This window comes from Oncorhynchus tshawytscha, linkage group LG02, assembly GCF_018296145.1.
Source record: "Oncorhynchus tshawytscha isolate Ot180627B linkage group LG02, Otsh_v2.0, whole genome shotgun sequence".
NCBI lineage: Eukaryota > Metazoa > Chordata > Actinopteri > Salmoniformes > Salmonidae > Oncorhynchus > Oncorhynchus tshawytscha.
The window spans coordinates 53,167,193-53,183,234 of record NC_056430.1 but is presented as its reverse complement, the minus strand read 5'-3'; the positions used below and the strand labels follow the sequence as shown (position 1 = coordinate 53,183,234).

The window sequence follows — 16,042 nt, the reverse complement described above, 5'->3', positions numbered from 1 at the left end:
AGTTCAAACATGTTACACATTTACAACTAACTCACATGAAAAAATACTATAGTATACTATGGTCTAAATACTGTATTATTACTATATTTATATACTATAGTATTTAATGTAGTGCTGTTGCAGACATGACTATAGCATACTATAATATTCACTGTAGATTTTTTGCAGACTTTACTGTAGTATTTACTGTAGTGATTTTGCTGGCATGACTGTAATCTCCCAAGTCTTTGCCGAAGACAAGCATACCCATAACATGATACAGCCACCACCATGCTTGAAAATATGAAGAGAGGTACCACAGTGATGTGTTGTGTTGGATTTGTCCCAAACTTAACACTCTATTTTCAGGTCATTTATTTGACATTTTTTGTAGTTTCACTTCATTGCTTAGGTGTATTGATACTCCATCCAACATTTTATTAATAACTTCATCATGCTCAAAGGGATATTCAATGAATATTATTGACTCAAGACATTTCAGCTTTTTGTTTTAAATAATTTTTTCAAACTTTCTAAAAACATTTTGACAATATGGGGTATTTATTGTAGGCCAGTGACACAAAATCTAAAATGAACAATTTAAAATTCATGCTGTAATACAACCAAATGTGGAAAAAGTCAAGGGGTGTGAATACTTTCTGAATGCACTGTTAATGAAAGTCATTAGTGAGCTGACCCCCTGATGGCCATCATCACATGCTAGATTAGTCAATGTTCAACGATGGAGGTGATAGCATATCAACCTCATGCCGCGTGGAACGGTAATGGCTTCAATCCCAATAATAATAGTAATGGTAATAGTAGTGATATACATATTAATCGTCATATTACTCCAAAATAGTCATGATCTACATTGTTTGAATATTCATATCGTCATTATATTTTTATTTCCACATTTGATGAAGACTAGATTAGTGAAGATTGGTGTTGTTGTCATAGCGCTGACATTTAGTTTGGTAAGTGGTAGACAGGAAGTTTTAATTAATTAATCAATCGGAGCCCCTCCGGAATAACCATATGTCTGGAGAAGGGTGGCTACAGCTAAGTGGTAGTTTTCTAATCAGGCAGTAATTAAAATAAGTAAGCTTGGATTAAAGCCCTGATTGATTTATTGGGATGGATACAGCTTTTGTTTTTCCTCCGCCTCATTAGACTATTAAGTGATCCATCTCAGTTGTTTTCCTTTTTAATTCAGACTTAATTTTTCTGTCATTAAACCCTCTGTTGGTGGACGCCAAAACAGTAGAGCTCTGCTCTAAATTTCTGTCTGGTTCTAATGCAGCATGTCTCACTTGAATAAGTATTGATGAACAGATCAGCCTCTATTAAGCATTTGAAAACATATTTCTGGGCGAGCAATTAGGAATTTTGCTTTGTGCACTGGTGGAGAATCAATGCCCATGCATTGGAAATGTTACCCTTCATCATTTAAGCTTCAATTTGCTGTCTTTTTTGGGGTGAAATCAAAATTGGAAAACCAGAGATGGAAAAGGAAAGGGCAAACTTTTTGCTAATAAATACAAAAAAGGCTGTTGTAATTTCATTAGCCACCCACCATTTGCACAATCCAATATTCTTCATTCGTCTTGTGTTATTCCCCTTTGTGCTTGAGAGAATATTTACAAAAGGGCAGATGTTTTTCTTCATTCGTATAATTCATTAGTCTTCGCTTCATGATGTGAAATTACTCTCTACCAGCTACTCTCTGAGAGTTTCTCCAAATGTTCACTGGCAACTCCAGATAATAATCCAGAGCTTTGGCTCACAACTTCTGCACAGCACAGACACACTTCCTAGGCTCTGACTTCCCCACTGTCGATGCGGCTAATCCCTAAACCCCTTAATCCCTAATCCCATGCTCTTTCTCCACCTCTGCAGTCCTGGTGCTGCTAATCCTAACCCTGAAGCGTCACCGCAAGGGCCAGAGCATGTCGGAGGATGAGGAGGACATGCGCGACAATGTCATCAAGTACAACGATGAGGGTGGCGGCGAGCAGGACACGCAGGCCTACGACATGAGTACCCTGCGCAACCTCTTTGACTTTCCAGAGACCAAGGGTAGCTCGTCCGAGTCAGGCCCTGAACTACGTACGCTGCCCCAGTGGATTCAGGGGCGGATGAGTGGTGACGGCGAGGCGGCCGACTTCTCCCTCTTCAAGGGCTACATCCGCAAGAAGGTGGAGCAGACAGATGGCGACCTGTCGGTGCCGCCCTACGACTCATTCCAGACGTACGCCTTCGAGGGAAACAGCTCGCCAGCCCTCTCTCTCAGCTCCATCCACACCCTGTCCACCACATCTGATCAGGATTTCTCCTACCTCAGCGACTGGGGGCCGCGCTTCAGGCAACTGGCGGGATACTATGCCCCGGGACATCCTGAGGAAGACGGCTCCTAGCGTTGTCCTCGGCCCAGACCCTTTCTCCTTTTCCATCCCCAGCACTGTATCAAGAGCCCAGTGTCAAAACTGTCCTAAAAAGCACTCCTCCAACTCCTTCAGAGCAACAGAACTGAATCCCAGTCAGTGTGAGTCGGAAATCAATTTGGTCAACAACAAAAAATCTTATTTCGAAACTTCAAGTTTGACTTTTTTTCAAAGAGAAACATTGAGTTTTCACATGGTTTGAAAAATCATGGTGAAAGGTGGGCTGATTAAATGAGGGATTAAAGGAGGTGTTATCCATTCACTATTCCCTTTACAGTAAAGAACAAAGGAGTAAGACGTAATACAATATAAGTGGTGCGCCACAGGTTACAATACAATTACATTTTACATTTGTTTCTGGGTATTTTCTGTCGGGAGTCAAAGACTGGTCCATTTTTAGCTTTGTGAGTGTGGAGGCTCTGAGGACATTCAGAGAAATGAACATTATGAAACTCAGCAGGGGGTTAATATGTATGTGTGATAAATATGTATTTATTTATGAACAAATATTAATGTATTTATTCCTTTTGTATTTATGTATTTATTTTGTCCATAATCACCGCACCACTTGTAACAATGGACATCAATGAAGAATGATACAGAAATATTTATTATGGTGACAAAAACCTGAGGAGAGAAGAGCTTCTGTATAAGCACGTAGCAGAGGACTTCACAAAGGTGATATTTGGGTCACAAACAACTACAGTCTTGGAAATATTTGTATTTATTTTTCAGGAACACTTTTGTAAAATAGACAACACGACTGGAAGACGGAGCGCGAGTAAAAAGAAAAGGGTCAGAGAACAAAGGATGAGTCGATTCAGTGCAAAGATTGGTTTTGGTTTGATATGCTTTCAATGTATTGTAAAGATTTCTAAGGTGTGATGAGGATGCGGGACATTAGGTGTTAACTGGGTTTTTGCTTGGCTTTTTCACCGCCATTTAAAAGGCAATAAAGGCACAATCCGCACAAGTGATTCTGGACTATACTGTATGAAATGACTGTGTTTTTTTCATGGAGTTGAGTATTTGTTCATTCCAGAATTTATATGTGTGTGTCCAACTTGTTTTCTATTCCAGAAGATTTGATTACTTTTATTTCACAGGGTGGATGAATATGTGGGATGACAGGTACAGAAATAAGGGATGAGTTGATGGAATTCCTCCACCCAGTATCCAAAACCTATTTAATGTTGATCTTAAACTTGCAAATGTATGGAAAAGAAAATCAATAAAAAATGTAATGATTTGTTTTGTAAAAAGACTGATGGCTTTTTCTCCACATTGTAAAAACTGAGATCTTTATGATCTAATAGATTTATTACATCTTATCTTACCAAGTCAATGTTTGAGAGTCACTACAGTATTGCCAGGATACAGTTTTATCTTATCGTAGTTTATCCAATACAGTGAAACTACCCTCATAATTACGGTATGATGACACTTGTTTACTGAAGACTTGTTTCTTTTCAGGGAGCAATAATCCTGTATCCAAGAAGTGAATTGTGTAGCTTGGTTCCACTACAGTACAGTCAGAATGTGTAGGTATAATTACTGCCGACGATGGCTAGATGCAGATTAAGGGAGTTCAGAGTATCTCCCTACTCCCAAACCCATTATTTGACATGGTCACCTGAGGATACTGTCGCATATGGAGTTCAGTCTCATCTTTGTGGTCTGTGGTGGTGGTCAAGGTGGCCCACTCATAACATTTGTGCGTATGCTTCAAAGGAGTTGGAGGTTCATGGTGAGCTCAAAGTTCACTTTTCTTATTCGAGTGTTGAGTCAGGACATTGGAAAGCGTTGGACAGTGTACATTCAGCTGACAGATCCCTATCCCTAATCTTATAAATTTAACACTTAACACTTATTGTAAACATGATCCTGAACTTAACCAATTCCTATTTTACCTTAATCACAATCTCCTGGCTGAATATCCACTTCCAAAACGTAATATATGTCTTAATTTCAAGGTCCTATTGATCAGTAAAAGTAATTCTGATAATCAAATCTTTAGCTTGACTGTGGGCCAGAAGTATACTGAACAAAAATATAAACCAACATGGTAAGTGTTGGTCTCATGTGTTGCAGGTTTTGTTTTTTCTATTTATGTTTGGAGTTTGAGCACGTAGGGCGCACCAATTGGTGTTACATCTGTGCTGGTTGCTATCTCATTAGTGTGCTGGCCCAGGTGCTATTTAATAATGGTTGGTCCAGTGCTCCAGTTGTTTTGAGAGATGTGGAGTGTTAACACCTTTAGTCAGCGTGCCCCATTTGATATCTAAAAGTACAATCCTTGATCTGATCTTCCCTGTTTTTGGTTTCCTCCACTTTTTGGTTTGCTTGCTGTCTAAGTTTGGTGTGGGTTTTTCTTTTGTTTGCCTCCTTAGTGGGTACATTTAGTAGGAGCTCATGGTTGGTGTCATAGGTCTCAGTTGTTGCTGTGCAACTTTCAGTAGAGACCCCTATAGGAGTCTTTCAGAACTCCTCCTAAAACACTACCTTTTTTGTTTTGGTTGTCAGTAACTCTTTGTTTGTTCCCCCTTCTGTTTGAGTGACATTATTTGGTTTTCTTGCTGGGAAACAAAACACGTATTTCATGAGCAGAAATAAAAGATCCCAGAAATGTTCTATTTGCACAAAATATTTCTCAATTTTGTGCACAAATTTGTTCACATCCATGTTAGTGAGCCTTTCTCATTTGCCAAGAGAATCCATCCACCTGACAGGTGTGGCATATCAAGAAGCTGATTTAAACAATATGATCATTACACAGGTGCAGCTTGTGCTGGGGACAGTAAAAGGTCACTCTAAAACGTGCAGTTTTGTCAACACAATGCCACAGATGCTTTGAGGGAGCGTGCAATTGGCATGCTGACTGCAGGAATGTCCACCAGAGCTGTTGCCAGATAATTGAATGTTAATTTCTCTACCATAAGCCACCTCCAGCATTGTCTTAGAGAATTTGGCAGTACAACTGCCGACCACGTGTAACCATGCCTGCCCAGGACCTCCACATCGGGCTTCTTAAACTGCGGGATCATCTGAGATCAGCCACCCGGACAGCTGATGAATCTGCGAGTTTGAACAACCAAAGAATTTCTGCACAAACTGCCAGAAAGTTTCTCAGGGAAGCTCATCTGCGTGCTTGTCGTCCTCACTAGGGTCTTGACCTGACTGCAGTTCAGTGTCGTAACCGCCTTCAGTGGGCAAATGCTCACCTTCGATGGCTGCTGGAGAAGTGTGCTCTTCATGGATTAATCTCGGTTTCAACTGTACTGGGAAGATGGCATTGTGTGGGCGAGCGGTTTGCTGATGTCAGAGTGGGTTTATGGTAAGGGCAGGCATAAGCTACAGAAAAAGCACACAATTGCATTTTAACGATTGCAATTTGAATGCACAGCAATACCGTGATGAGATCCTGAGGCCCATTCTTGTGCCATTCATCTGCTGCCGTCACCTCATGTTTCAGCATGATAATGCACAGCCCCATGTCGCAAAGATCTGTATACAATTCCTGGAAGCTAACAATGTCCCAGTTCTTCCATGGCCTGCATACTAGCCAGACAAGTCACCCATTGAGCATGTTTGGAATGCTATGGATCATGTATGACAGCGTGTTTCAGATCCCGCCAATATCCAGCAACTTTGCACAGCCATTGAAGAGTGGGACAACATTCCACAGGTCACAATCAACAGCCTGATCAACTCTATTTGAAGGAGCTGCATGAGGCAAATGGTGGTCGCACCAGATACTGACTGGTTTTCTGATCCACACCCCTACTTTAAAAAAAAGATATCTGTGACCTACCAATGTATATCTGTATTCCCAGTCATGTAAAATCCATAGATTATGGCCTAATTAATTGATTTCAATTGACTGAGTTCCATTTTAAAATCGTTAGTTGTTGCATTTATATTTTTGTTCTGTGTATATGTGACTTGAAATATGCATAAGAACAGATAAATGGAACCATATGTGGTCAGGCGAGATTGGATGTGGTCAGGTCTAATCGTGATGTAGGGAGATGGTCCATCCATTGTTAATCATAGCGCCAAGACGACAGCACCAGATGATGTGATGTCATAGCCTAGAATCCTCTAGACTGTTGCCTATGAACACCGGCCATTAGTCATAGGAGAGGAGACGGGGTTGTTCTGGGCTCTTAATGAATTCCTCATCAGTGAAATGTCAGAAGTATACCACCGTATGACCAATCCAATGGAGAAGGTTAAAGAGTAAGCACTGCCAAAGGGAGAATCTCCGTTTCTCCCAGGACTCTTGGTCAGTCCACTCTCCACGCGTAAATGAGCATCTTTACTGAGGTAGCAGCGGCCATTTTTCAGTAATGGGCTGTACATTCAAACATATTCATGTGTTGTAATAAATCACACATGTTTCCCCTAGTCCAAGTGCAACACGAGGACCTTCATTTGTTATGAGCATGGATGAAAGGTGATTGACAGTGCTCTGGGGGATTTCTGTGGTGACATAAAAGTCCCCCTCTTTTCTCATTGGAATTGATAATGACAATTGATAAAGCATTGTGCAAATATGAATGTACAGTGGGACATATTCATCAAAAATAGGCCTAAAGTCTGGGCAGCACTATTTACTTTTTGAAGGCACATGAAAAATAAAGCTGATTTTGAAAGAGTAATAACAAACCACCTATTTCTTTACTTGTGTTATGAAATGCAAGACTTGGCAAAACCTGATGCCAGGTTGCAGGCATGTAGGCAGTTAGTGTTATGCCCAACAGTTCATTCAGATGATTTAGAATTGGGAATATAACTTTACTTGATTTCAGAGGTTTCGGTTTAAATAATTTTGACATCTGGGGTGGCAGGGTAGCCTAGTGGTTAGAGCGTTGGACTAGTAACTGGAAAGTTGCAAGTTCAAACCCCCAAGCTGACAAGGTACAAATCTGTCGTTCTGCCCCTGAACAGGCAGTTAACCCACTGTTCCTAGGCCATCATTGAAAATAAGAATTTGTTCTTAACTGACTTGCCTGGTTAAATAAAGGTAAAAAAAACATCTTGTTTTATCACTTAAACTGGACTATTTCTTGATTGAAAAACCATGACACTGTCATGACTTTCCCTCCTGAGTGAGGATCAAAGCGAGCCCCCCTCTCTCCCACCAAAGATGGGGAGTGGTGCCGGTTCTAGGACTTTAACGTCTGGTCGTGAACTTTCTCTCTCTTGCATTTGCAGTATCCAAGAATGGCATGTCTGAGTGGTATAGAGAGACTCTTGCCCAAAAAAACTTCATCACCCAAAAGTAGATAATGAAACCATATTTCGATCCAAACAATGATTGTCGTATGATTTGATTTTGTGATTAAAGACGGTATAACGGAAACACGGTAACTTCAACTCAAATCTATTTGTCACATACACATGGTTAGCAAATGTTAATGCGAGTGTAGCGAAATGCTTGTGCTTCTAGTTCCGACAATGCAGTAATAACCAACGAGTAATCTAACCTAACAATTCCAAAACTATTACCTTATACACACAATTGTAAAGGGATAAAGAATATGTACATAAAGATATATGAATGAGTGATGGTACAGAACGGCATAGGCAAGATGCAGTAGATGGTATCGAGTACAGTATATACATATGAGATGAGTAATGTAGGGTATGTAAACATTATATTAAGTAGCATTGTTTAAAGTGGCTAGTGATATATTTTACATCAATTTCCATCTATTCCCATTATTAAAGTGGCTGGAGGTGAGTCACTCAATGTTAGTGGTGGCTGTTTAACAGTCTGATGGCCTTGAGATAGAAGCTGTTTTTCAGTCTCTCGGTCCTTGCTTTGATGCACCTGTACTGACCTCGCCTCAAAATGGAGTCTGTAGCTGGTGTAGGTGTCCTGGAGTAGGGCAGGTAGTTTGCCCCTGGTGATGCGCCTTCTGGATGATAGCGGGGTGAACAGGCAGTGGCTCGGGTGGTTGTTGTCCTTGGTGATCTTTATGGCCTTCCTGTGACATCGGGTGGTGTAGGTGTCCTGGAGGGCAGGTAGTTTGCTCCCGGTGATGCGTTGTGCAGACCTCACTACCCTCTGGAGAGCCTTACGGTTGTGGGCGGAGCAGTTGCCGTACCAGGCGGTGATACAGCCCGACAGGATGCTCTCGATTGTGCATCTGTAGAAGTTTGTGAGTGCTTTTGGTGACGAGACAAATTTCTTCAGCCTCCTGAGGTTGAAGAGGCGCTGCTGCGCCTTCTTCACGACACTGTCTGTGTGGGTGGACCAATTCAGTTTGTCCATGATGTGTACGCCGAGGAACTTAAAACTTACTACCCTCTCCACTACTGTCCCGTTGATGTGGATAGGGGGGTGCTCCCTCTGCTGTTTCCTGAAGTCCACAATCATCTCCCTTGTTTTGTTGACGTTGAGTGTGAGGTTATTTTCCTGACACCACACTCCGAGGACCCTCACCTCCTCCATGTAGGCCGTCTCGTCGTTGTTGGTAATCAAGCCTACCACTGTAGTGTCGTCCGCAAACTTGATGATTGAGTTGGAGGCGTGCATGGCCACGCAGTCATGGGTGAACAGGGAGTACAGGAGAGGGCTCAGAACGCACCCTTGTGGGGCCCCAGTGTTGATGATCAGCAGGGTGGAGATGTTGTTACCTACCCTCACCACCTGGGGGGCGGCCCGTCAGGAAGTCCAGTACCCAGTTGCGGGGTCGAGACCCAGGATCTCGAGCTTGATGACGAGTTTGGAGGGTACTATGGTGTTAAATGCTGAGCTGTAGTCGATGAACAGCATTCTCACATAGGTATTCCTCTTATCCAGATGGGTTAGGGCAGTGTGCAGTGTGGTTGAGATTGCATTGTCTATGGACCGATTTGGGTGGTAAGCAAAGTGGAGTGGGTCTAGGGGGTCAGGTAGGCCGTCTGGGCCTGCAGCCTTGCGAGGGTTAACACGTTTAAATGTTTTTCTCACGTCGGCTGCAGTGAAGGAGAGTCCGCAGGTTTTGGTTGCGGGCCGTGTCAGTGGCACTGTATTGTCCTCAAAGCGGGCAAAAAAGTTATTTAGTCTGTCTGGGAGCAAGACAACCTGGTCCGTGATGGGGCTGGTTTTCTTTTTGTAATCCGTGATTGACTGTAGACCCTGCCACATACCTCTGGTGTCTGAGCCGTTGGATTGTGACTCTACTTTGTCTCTATACTGACGCTTAGCTTGTTTGATTGTCTTGCGGAGGGAATAGCTACACTGTTTGTATTCGGTCATGTTTCCGGGTCACCTTTCCCTGGTTAACAGCTGTGGTTTGCGCTTTCAGTTTCACGCGAATGCTGCCATCAATCCACGGTTTCTGGTTTGGGAATGTTATAATTGTTGCCATGGGAATGACATCATCAATGCACTTTCTAATGAACTCGCTCACCGAATCAGCGTATTCGTCAATGTTGTTGTTGGACGCAATGCGGAACATATCCCAGTCCGCGTGATCGAAGCAGTCTTGAAGTGTGGAATCAGATTGGTCGGACCAGCGTTGAACAGACCTGAGCGCGGGAGCTTCTTGTTTCTGTCTGTAGGCAGGAAGCAACAAAATGGAGTCGTGGTCAGCTGTTCCGAAAGGAGGGCGGGGGAGGGCTTTATATGCGTCGTGGGAGTTAGAATAGCAATGATCCAAGGTTTTACCAGCCCTGGTTGCGCAATCGATATGCTGATAGAATTTAGGGAGTCTTGTTTTCAGATTAGCCTTGTTAAAATCCCCAGCTACAATGAATGCAGCCTCAGGATATGTGGTTTCCAGTTTGCAAAGAGTCAAATAAAGTCTGTTCAGGGCCATCGATGTGTCTGCTTGGGGGGAATATATACGGCTGTGATTATGATCGAAGAGAATTCCCTTGGTAGATAATGAGGACGACATTTGAATATGAGGAATTCTAAGTCAGGTGAACAGAAGGATTTGAGTTCCTGTATGTTGTTGTGACCACACCACGTCTCGTTAATCATAAGACATACGCCCCCGCCCCTCTTCTTACCAGAAAGATGTTTGTTTCTGTCGGTGCGATGCGTGAAGAAACCAGCTGGCTGGCGTCTCTCGAGTGAGACATGTTTCCGTGAAGCAAAGAACATTACAGTCTCTGATATCCCTCTGGAATGCTATCCTTGCTCGGATTTCATCAACCTTGTTGTCAAGAGACTGGACCTTGGCGAGTAGTATGCTAGGGAGTGGTGCACGATATGCCCGTCTCCGGAGCCTGACCAGAAGACCGCTACGTTTCCCTATTTTACGACGTCTTTGTTTTGGGTCGCAGGCTGGGATCCATTCCGTTGTCCTGGGTGGAAGGCAGAACACAGGATCCGCTTCAGGAAAGTCATATTCCTGGTCGTACTGATGGTGAGTTGACGTTGCTCTTATATTCAGTAGTTCTTCTCGACTGTATGTAATGAAACCTAAGATTACCTGGGGAACCAATGTAAGAAATAACACACTGCATAGTTTCCTTGGAACCTGAAGCGAGGCGGCCATCTCTGTCGGCACCGGAAATACTAACTTTAAGAGCTTTCACAATATATATGTCAGAGTTACATCTAAATGTTGTAGAACTTGTATGATTAAATATGAATATATTTATGAGAAGATTAAATGTGATCTTTAGCCTACTAATTAGTTTTTTCCATTTAGTAACCACATCCACGTGAGCGCAGACATTATGGCAAAAGGATGGAACGCCCCTTTTGCCAGAGTGCTTATAAAAGGACTCAATGAAATTTACATTAGACCAGAAAACGTGTAGCGGTGGCTACATGTTGAAATGGTTGCCATTTTAAATAGGGACAAAGACATGCCGTGTTGCTACTGGCGTGTAAAATGGTTTAAAACTACTAGACCAGTATACATGCGGCATGAGCTGAATTACGTGACAAATGGTCTAAAACTACAAGACCCTCTGAAATTCGACGAGTGAAGACTAAGACATGCACCACATGCAGCTCTGCATGGCCCTGTCCAGGGGTATCGTCAGACGGAGCCACAGTGTCTCTAGACCCCTCCTGTCTCAGCCCCCAGTATTTATGCTGCAATGTGTCGGAGGACCGTGCCTCAAGACTACCTGGCCTGATGACTCCTTGTCCCCAGTCCACCTGGTCATGCTGTGGCAACAGTTTCAACTGTTCTGCCTGCGGCTATAGAAACCTGACCTGTTCACCGGACGTGCTACCTTGTCCAGGACCTGCTGTTTTCGACTCTCTCTCTACCGCACCTGCTGTTTCTAACTCTGAATGCTCGGCTATGAAAAGCCAACTGACATTTACTCCTGAGGTGCTGACCTGTTGCACCCTCTACAACCACTGTGATTATTATTATTATTTTACCCTGCTGGTCATCTATGAACGTTTGAACATCTTGACCATGTACTGTTATAATCTCAACCCGGCACAGCCAGAGGAGGACTGGCTCCTCTCTAGGTTTTGGCCTTTCTTGGGAGTTTTTCCTCGCCACCGTGCTTCTACATTTGGGGTTTTAGGCTGGGTTTCTGTATAGCACTTTGTGACATCGGCTGATGTAAAAAGGGCTTTATAGATGCATTTGATTGATTGAAAGTAGTCTAGAACTTTGACCAGACACGAGGAAGATCTTATCAAACGACCATTGGAACGTCTGATGTATCCAGCCTAACAAACACTTCCAGAACAAAGGAAACCTACAACTACATAGGACATTGTGACCTCTAGTGGACAACCATAGACTTACACAACCAGAGAGACTGTCAAACTATTAGTCACAGACGGATTGGGCGATTTCAACAGAGAGACGACAAAGACATACAAGCGTAAATATGTACATTGCATTTCTAAATACGAATGAGCGGTTGTTGGGGTGCTAAATATCTATATTTACAATGAGCGTATGTACGGTAGTTGAATTCCTATATCTCCTTCTCCCGCTCTTTTTTCCCCCCACCCCTTTCATTGTGTAACCAGCCGTCATCGGGTTAGTCCACTAAGGACTGTTCATTGCATTATGTTAGTAATCAATTCAACCTATACTGTGTATTTCTGTGTGATTATTTCGCTTAAATAAATTGGATTATTTATTTACTAAGGCATGTAGACTAGGGTTTGTGCAGATTTTAAGTCAATGATGTTCAGAATGAGACTGAGGTAAAAATACATTAAGTGACTACATTAAGTGACTATATATATATATATCTTATAAGAGGTTAATTCGAGAGAAAGTAACTCGGTAAATAAGTTCCCATGGTGCCCCAAGTTACTGAGTTAATTGTTACATGATTAATTTAATCAATTAAACATAGTTCATTGATTTGATAAGTCATCGCATTAATGTCTGTCACGTCACAACCTTTGCCATTTCGAAACTGTTTTATTTATATGATTGACAATAATTAAACTAGAGTTTAATAAACAAATCCTGTTTCGTTTTATCATTAACTTCCAGATAGTTAAATTTCTTGCTTGAAGACTTTTGAAAGAATAGAGCCCTACCAGCTGTATGATATTTGCAATAATGGACTTTTGAAGACCCTGGGACCTATAGCCATGTTCACACTGCCCTGGGCTAAGAGAGATTTTAGCCTGGGACTAAGTGACTTAACATTTGCACATTCTAAAGTAAAATAGTGCCAACCTAAAACCAGGGCTAGATGGACCAGCTCAGAAGCAATCTTAGCACCAACTTATGTTCTATTGTCACGTAAAGTTTTCAGAAAGCCCTGTGTAAACAACTGCTTATGTGAAAGTAGGGTAAACTAGCCCTGGGTAGTTTACCAGAGTTAAGGTTAGCCCTGAGCTAAGAAAAATGGCCTGTGTATTAGCTAATACTTCCATTACCACTGAAAACGTCACCAAATGAACATCTAGAAAACAAATCAATTAGCGCATACAGTTTAATATTTTATTAGGTCGGCTTTTGCATATCACAACAAAGAACTGATGTGGCTATATGAAGACGTCACCATTAAGTTCTTTAAGAACAATAGACATTCACTCCGTAGCTAAAGAACTGATTCAACACTGACTCCATGTTAGTGCTGAGACGATACCTCTACTGCACCTCTGTCACTTTGAATAAAAAATAACATAAGCACTATGGATACTGTAATCTGTCAGCTATGGAGAAAAGGCTGGTATTGTCTCTCTCTCTTCCCGTGGCTTCTGTGTAAATTGTATTATTTTACAGTTCATCATGTTGTATAATGTCAGCAATCTTGCCAGTCGGAGAAAGATAAAAGGCTGGTTATCTGTGCTTTCAGGATGCCTCCCAGAACCCACAATGCACAAAAGCCTGCATAGAGAGCCTGTGAGGATTACATTTTGAAAATGCAATATGTTTTTGTTCTGAATCTTTTATGCATTGGGTAAATATGCTTTTTCTAATGTAAATAAGCACTCAAATACTTTTCATTATTCAGGAGCAAAAACATATTAAATACATTTTCTCATTGGTTATTAATATTACATATTATAATGTCGCTAGCAATATCTTAAGGTTAATACAATAATTAGATACCTCTGCAGTACAGTGGTGCTGTACTCTTTACTTTAATTCTGATAGCTATATTGGTTCAAGGTTTTTATAGAAGTATATCCCTTCCCAGATGTCTGCTGCTGTTTTAGCTCTAAGCTTTATGGGGCTTGCCGTGCTATCTCTCCATCCTTTTTTTCTCCCTCATTTCAGAACTGGCAAAATCCCTGTTCTGCTCCAGAAAAAAAGCTGACAATCTTAACTAGTTTACACAGTTGAAAGATAGCTTGATCCTCTCACACGTCTCATTGTAGATGCCCTTGAGCCCCTATTTCTCTAGGCTTGCTCTATCATGGGCCTCACCAATGCCGTTAGATGATGCTTCCCTCCAGGCCATTGGTTCACCTAGGTTGACATCAACTGTCATAAGTAATATTTTGAAATGTTTTTCGGAAATTCAGCTGCCACAATGCAGGAACTCCCTCAGGGTTTTTTTTTTCAAAAGCAGCGTTCAGAAAACCAAAGACGATCCTTTTTGATGTCATCATATGCACACAGAAGAGACACCAGAATTTGTTCGATATGCCCTCGAATTGGCATTTCAGGGGATGGTGCCAATTCTAATTAGAGTAACCCTGTGAGCCCAGGCTGACATTAACTTTACAGACCACCCAGATGTCAAAATTATTAATCGCCCTAAATCTGACCCACATCTCCATTTTTACCACTTATCATATATTGGTTACCATACCTAAAACAAATCTTTGCCATGAAAAGGTCAGTGTGAGGTGGCGCTGTTGGCAGTGACATAGCCCGGCAAACACAGCCCAAGCCACAGGACTATTTACATTGTCACTCCCCCTCCATTTGTTTTGTACATTGCTGCTACTCACTGTTTATTATCTATGCATAGTCACTTCACCCCTACCTACATGTACAAATGACCTTGACTAACCTGTACCCCCGCACATTGACTCGGTACCGCCTCCCCCTGTGAATAGCCTCGTTATTTTGTTACTTTTTATAATTTTTTTACTTGAGTTCATTTGGTAAATATTTGCTTAACTCATCTTGAACTGCACTGTTGGTTAAGGGCTTGTAAAGTAAGCATTTCATGGTGAAGTCTACACTTGTTGTATTCGGCACGTGACAAAATCTGATTTGAAATGTGGCCGGGAACTTGTTAAGGCTATATATCTCAAACCTGAGCTGAGCCATAAGAAACATTTCAAACCTACTCCAGGTTGTATCTTCCACATTTGGACCAGATCTAGCCGATATGACACGTTGCAGTGGCAGCACTGAGCTATATGTGCTGCCAAACAACCAGATCTGGGCCATAATCGTCTGCTGACTATGTAATCTGCCCTATCCAGCATATTCCCAATACATGTTTTGAGACTAGTCATCCTGCCTGGGAAGAAAAGTTGTCCAGCCAGCACTGTGGAAATGTAGCCACTTCATCAGTGATGTCCATCGTGAAGATTCATGGTCAAATTAATGGGCGCCCTAGCACCTGATATTGGCATTTAACCCACTGTTCCTAGGCCGTCATTGTAAATAAGAATTTGTTCTTAACCTTTTATTTAACTAGGCAAGTCAATAAAATATCCTATGGGATGTGTTCTAATGCTGTATGGCTTTTCTATAGTCGGGGAGCTATTCCCGCCTGCAACTATTACCTTATACAGTACCAGTCAACAGTTTGGACACCTACTCATTCAAGGGTTTCTTTATTTTTACTATCTTCTACATTGTATAATAATAGTGAAGACATTACAACTATGAAATAACACATATGGAATCATGTAGAGAATGACAAGAGTGTGCAAAGCATGGCTACTTTGAAGAATCTAAAATATTACATATTTAGATTTGTTTAACACTTTTTTTGGTTACATGATTCCAAGTTATTTCACCGTTTTGATGTCTTCACTATTATTCTACAATGTAAAAAACAGTCAAAATAAAGAATGAGGTGTGAATGAATGCACAGAGAAACCGTGATGAGACACTGATGCAATTCTCGTGCCATTTATTTATCAGCCTCCAACACCTCACATTTCAGCATGATAATGCACGGCCCATGTCGCAAGGATCTGTACACAATACCTGGAAGCTAAAAATGTCCCAGTTCTTCATGGCCTGCATACTCACCAGATA

At 41.8% G+C, this 16,042-nt stretch overlaps 1 protein-coding gene across 1 annotated transcript in view; it reads left to right on the top strand.

Annotated features, from left to right (window-relative positions):
* The window catches only part of LOC112267143 (cadherin-22-like), a 278,383-nt gene extending 274,715 nt beyond the window's left edge, over window positions 1–3,668 (top strand). Inside the window, exon 12 of the mRNA XM_024445273.2 lies at window positions 1,879–3,668. Coding sequence (XP_024301041.1) covers window positions 1,879–2,396 — 518 coding nt within the window. The 3' untranslated portion in view covers window positions 2,397–3,668. The remainder of the gene's footprint in view (window positions 1–1,878) is intronic.
* Window positions 3,669–16,042: the final 12,374 nt, after the last annotated feature.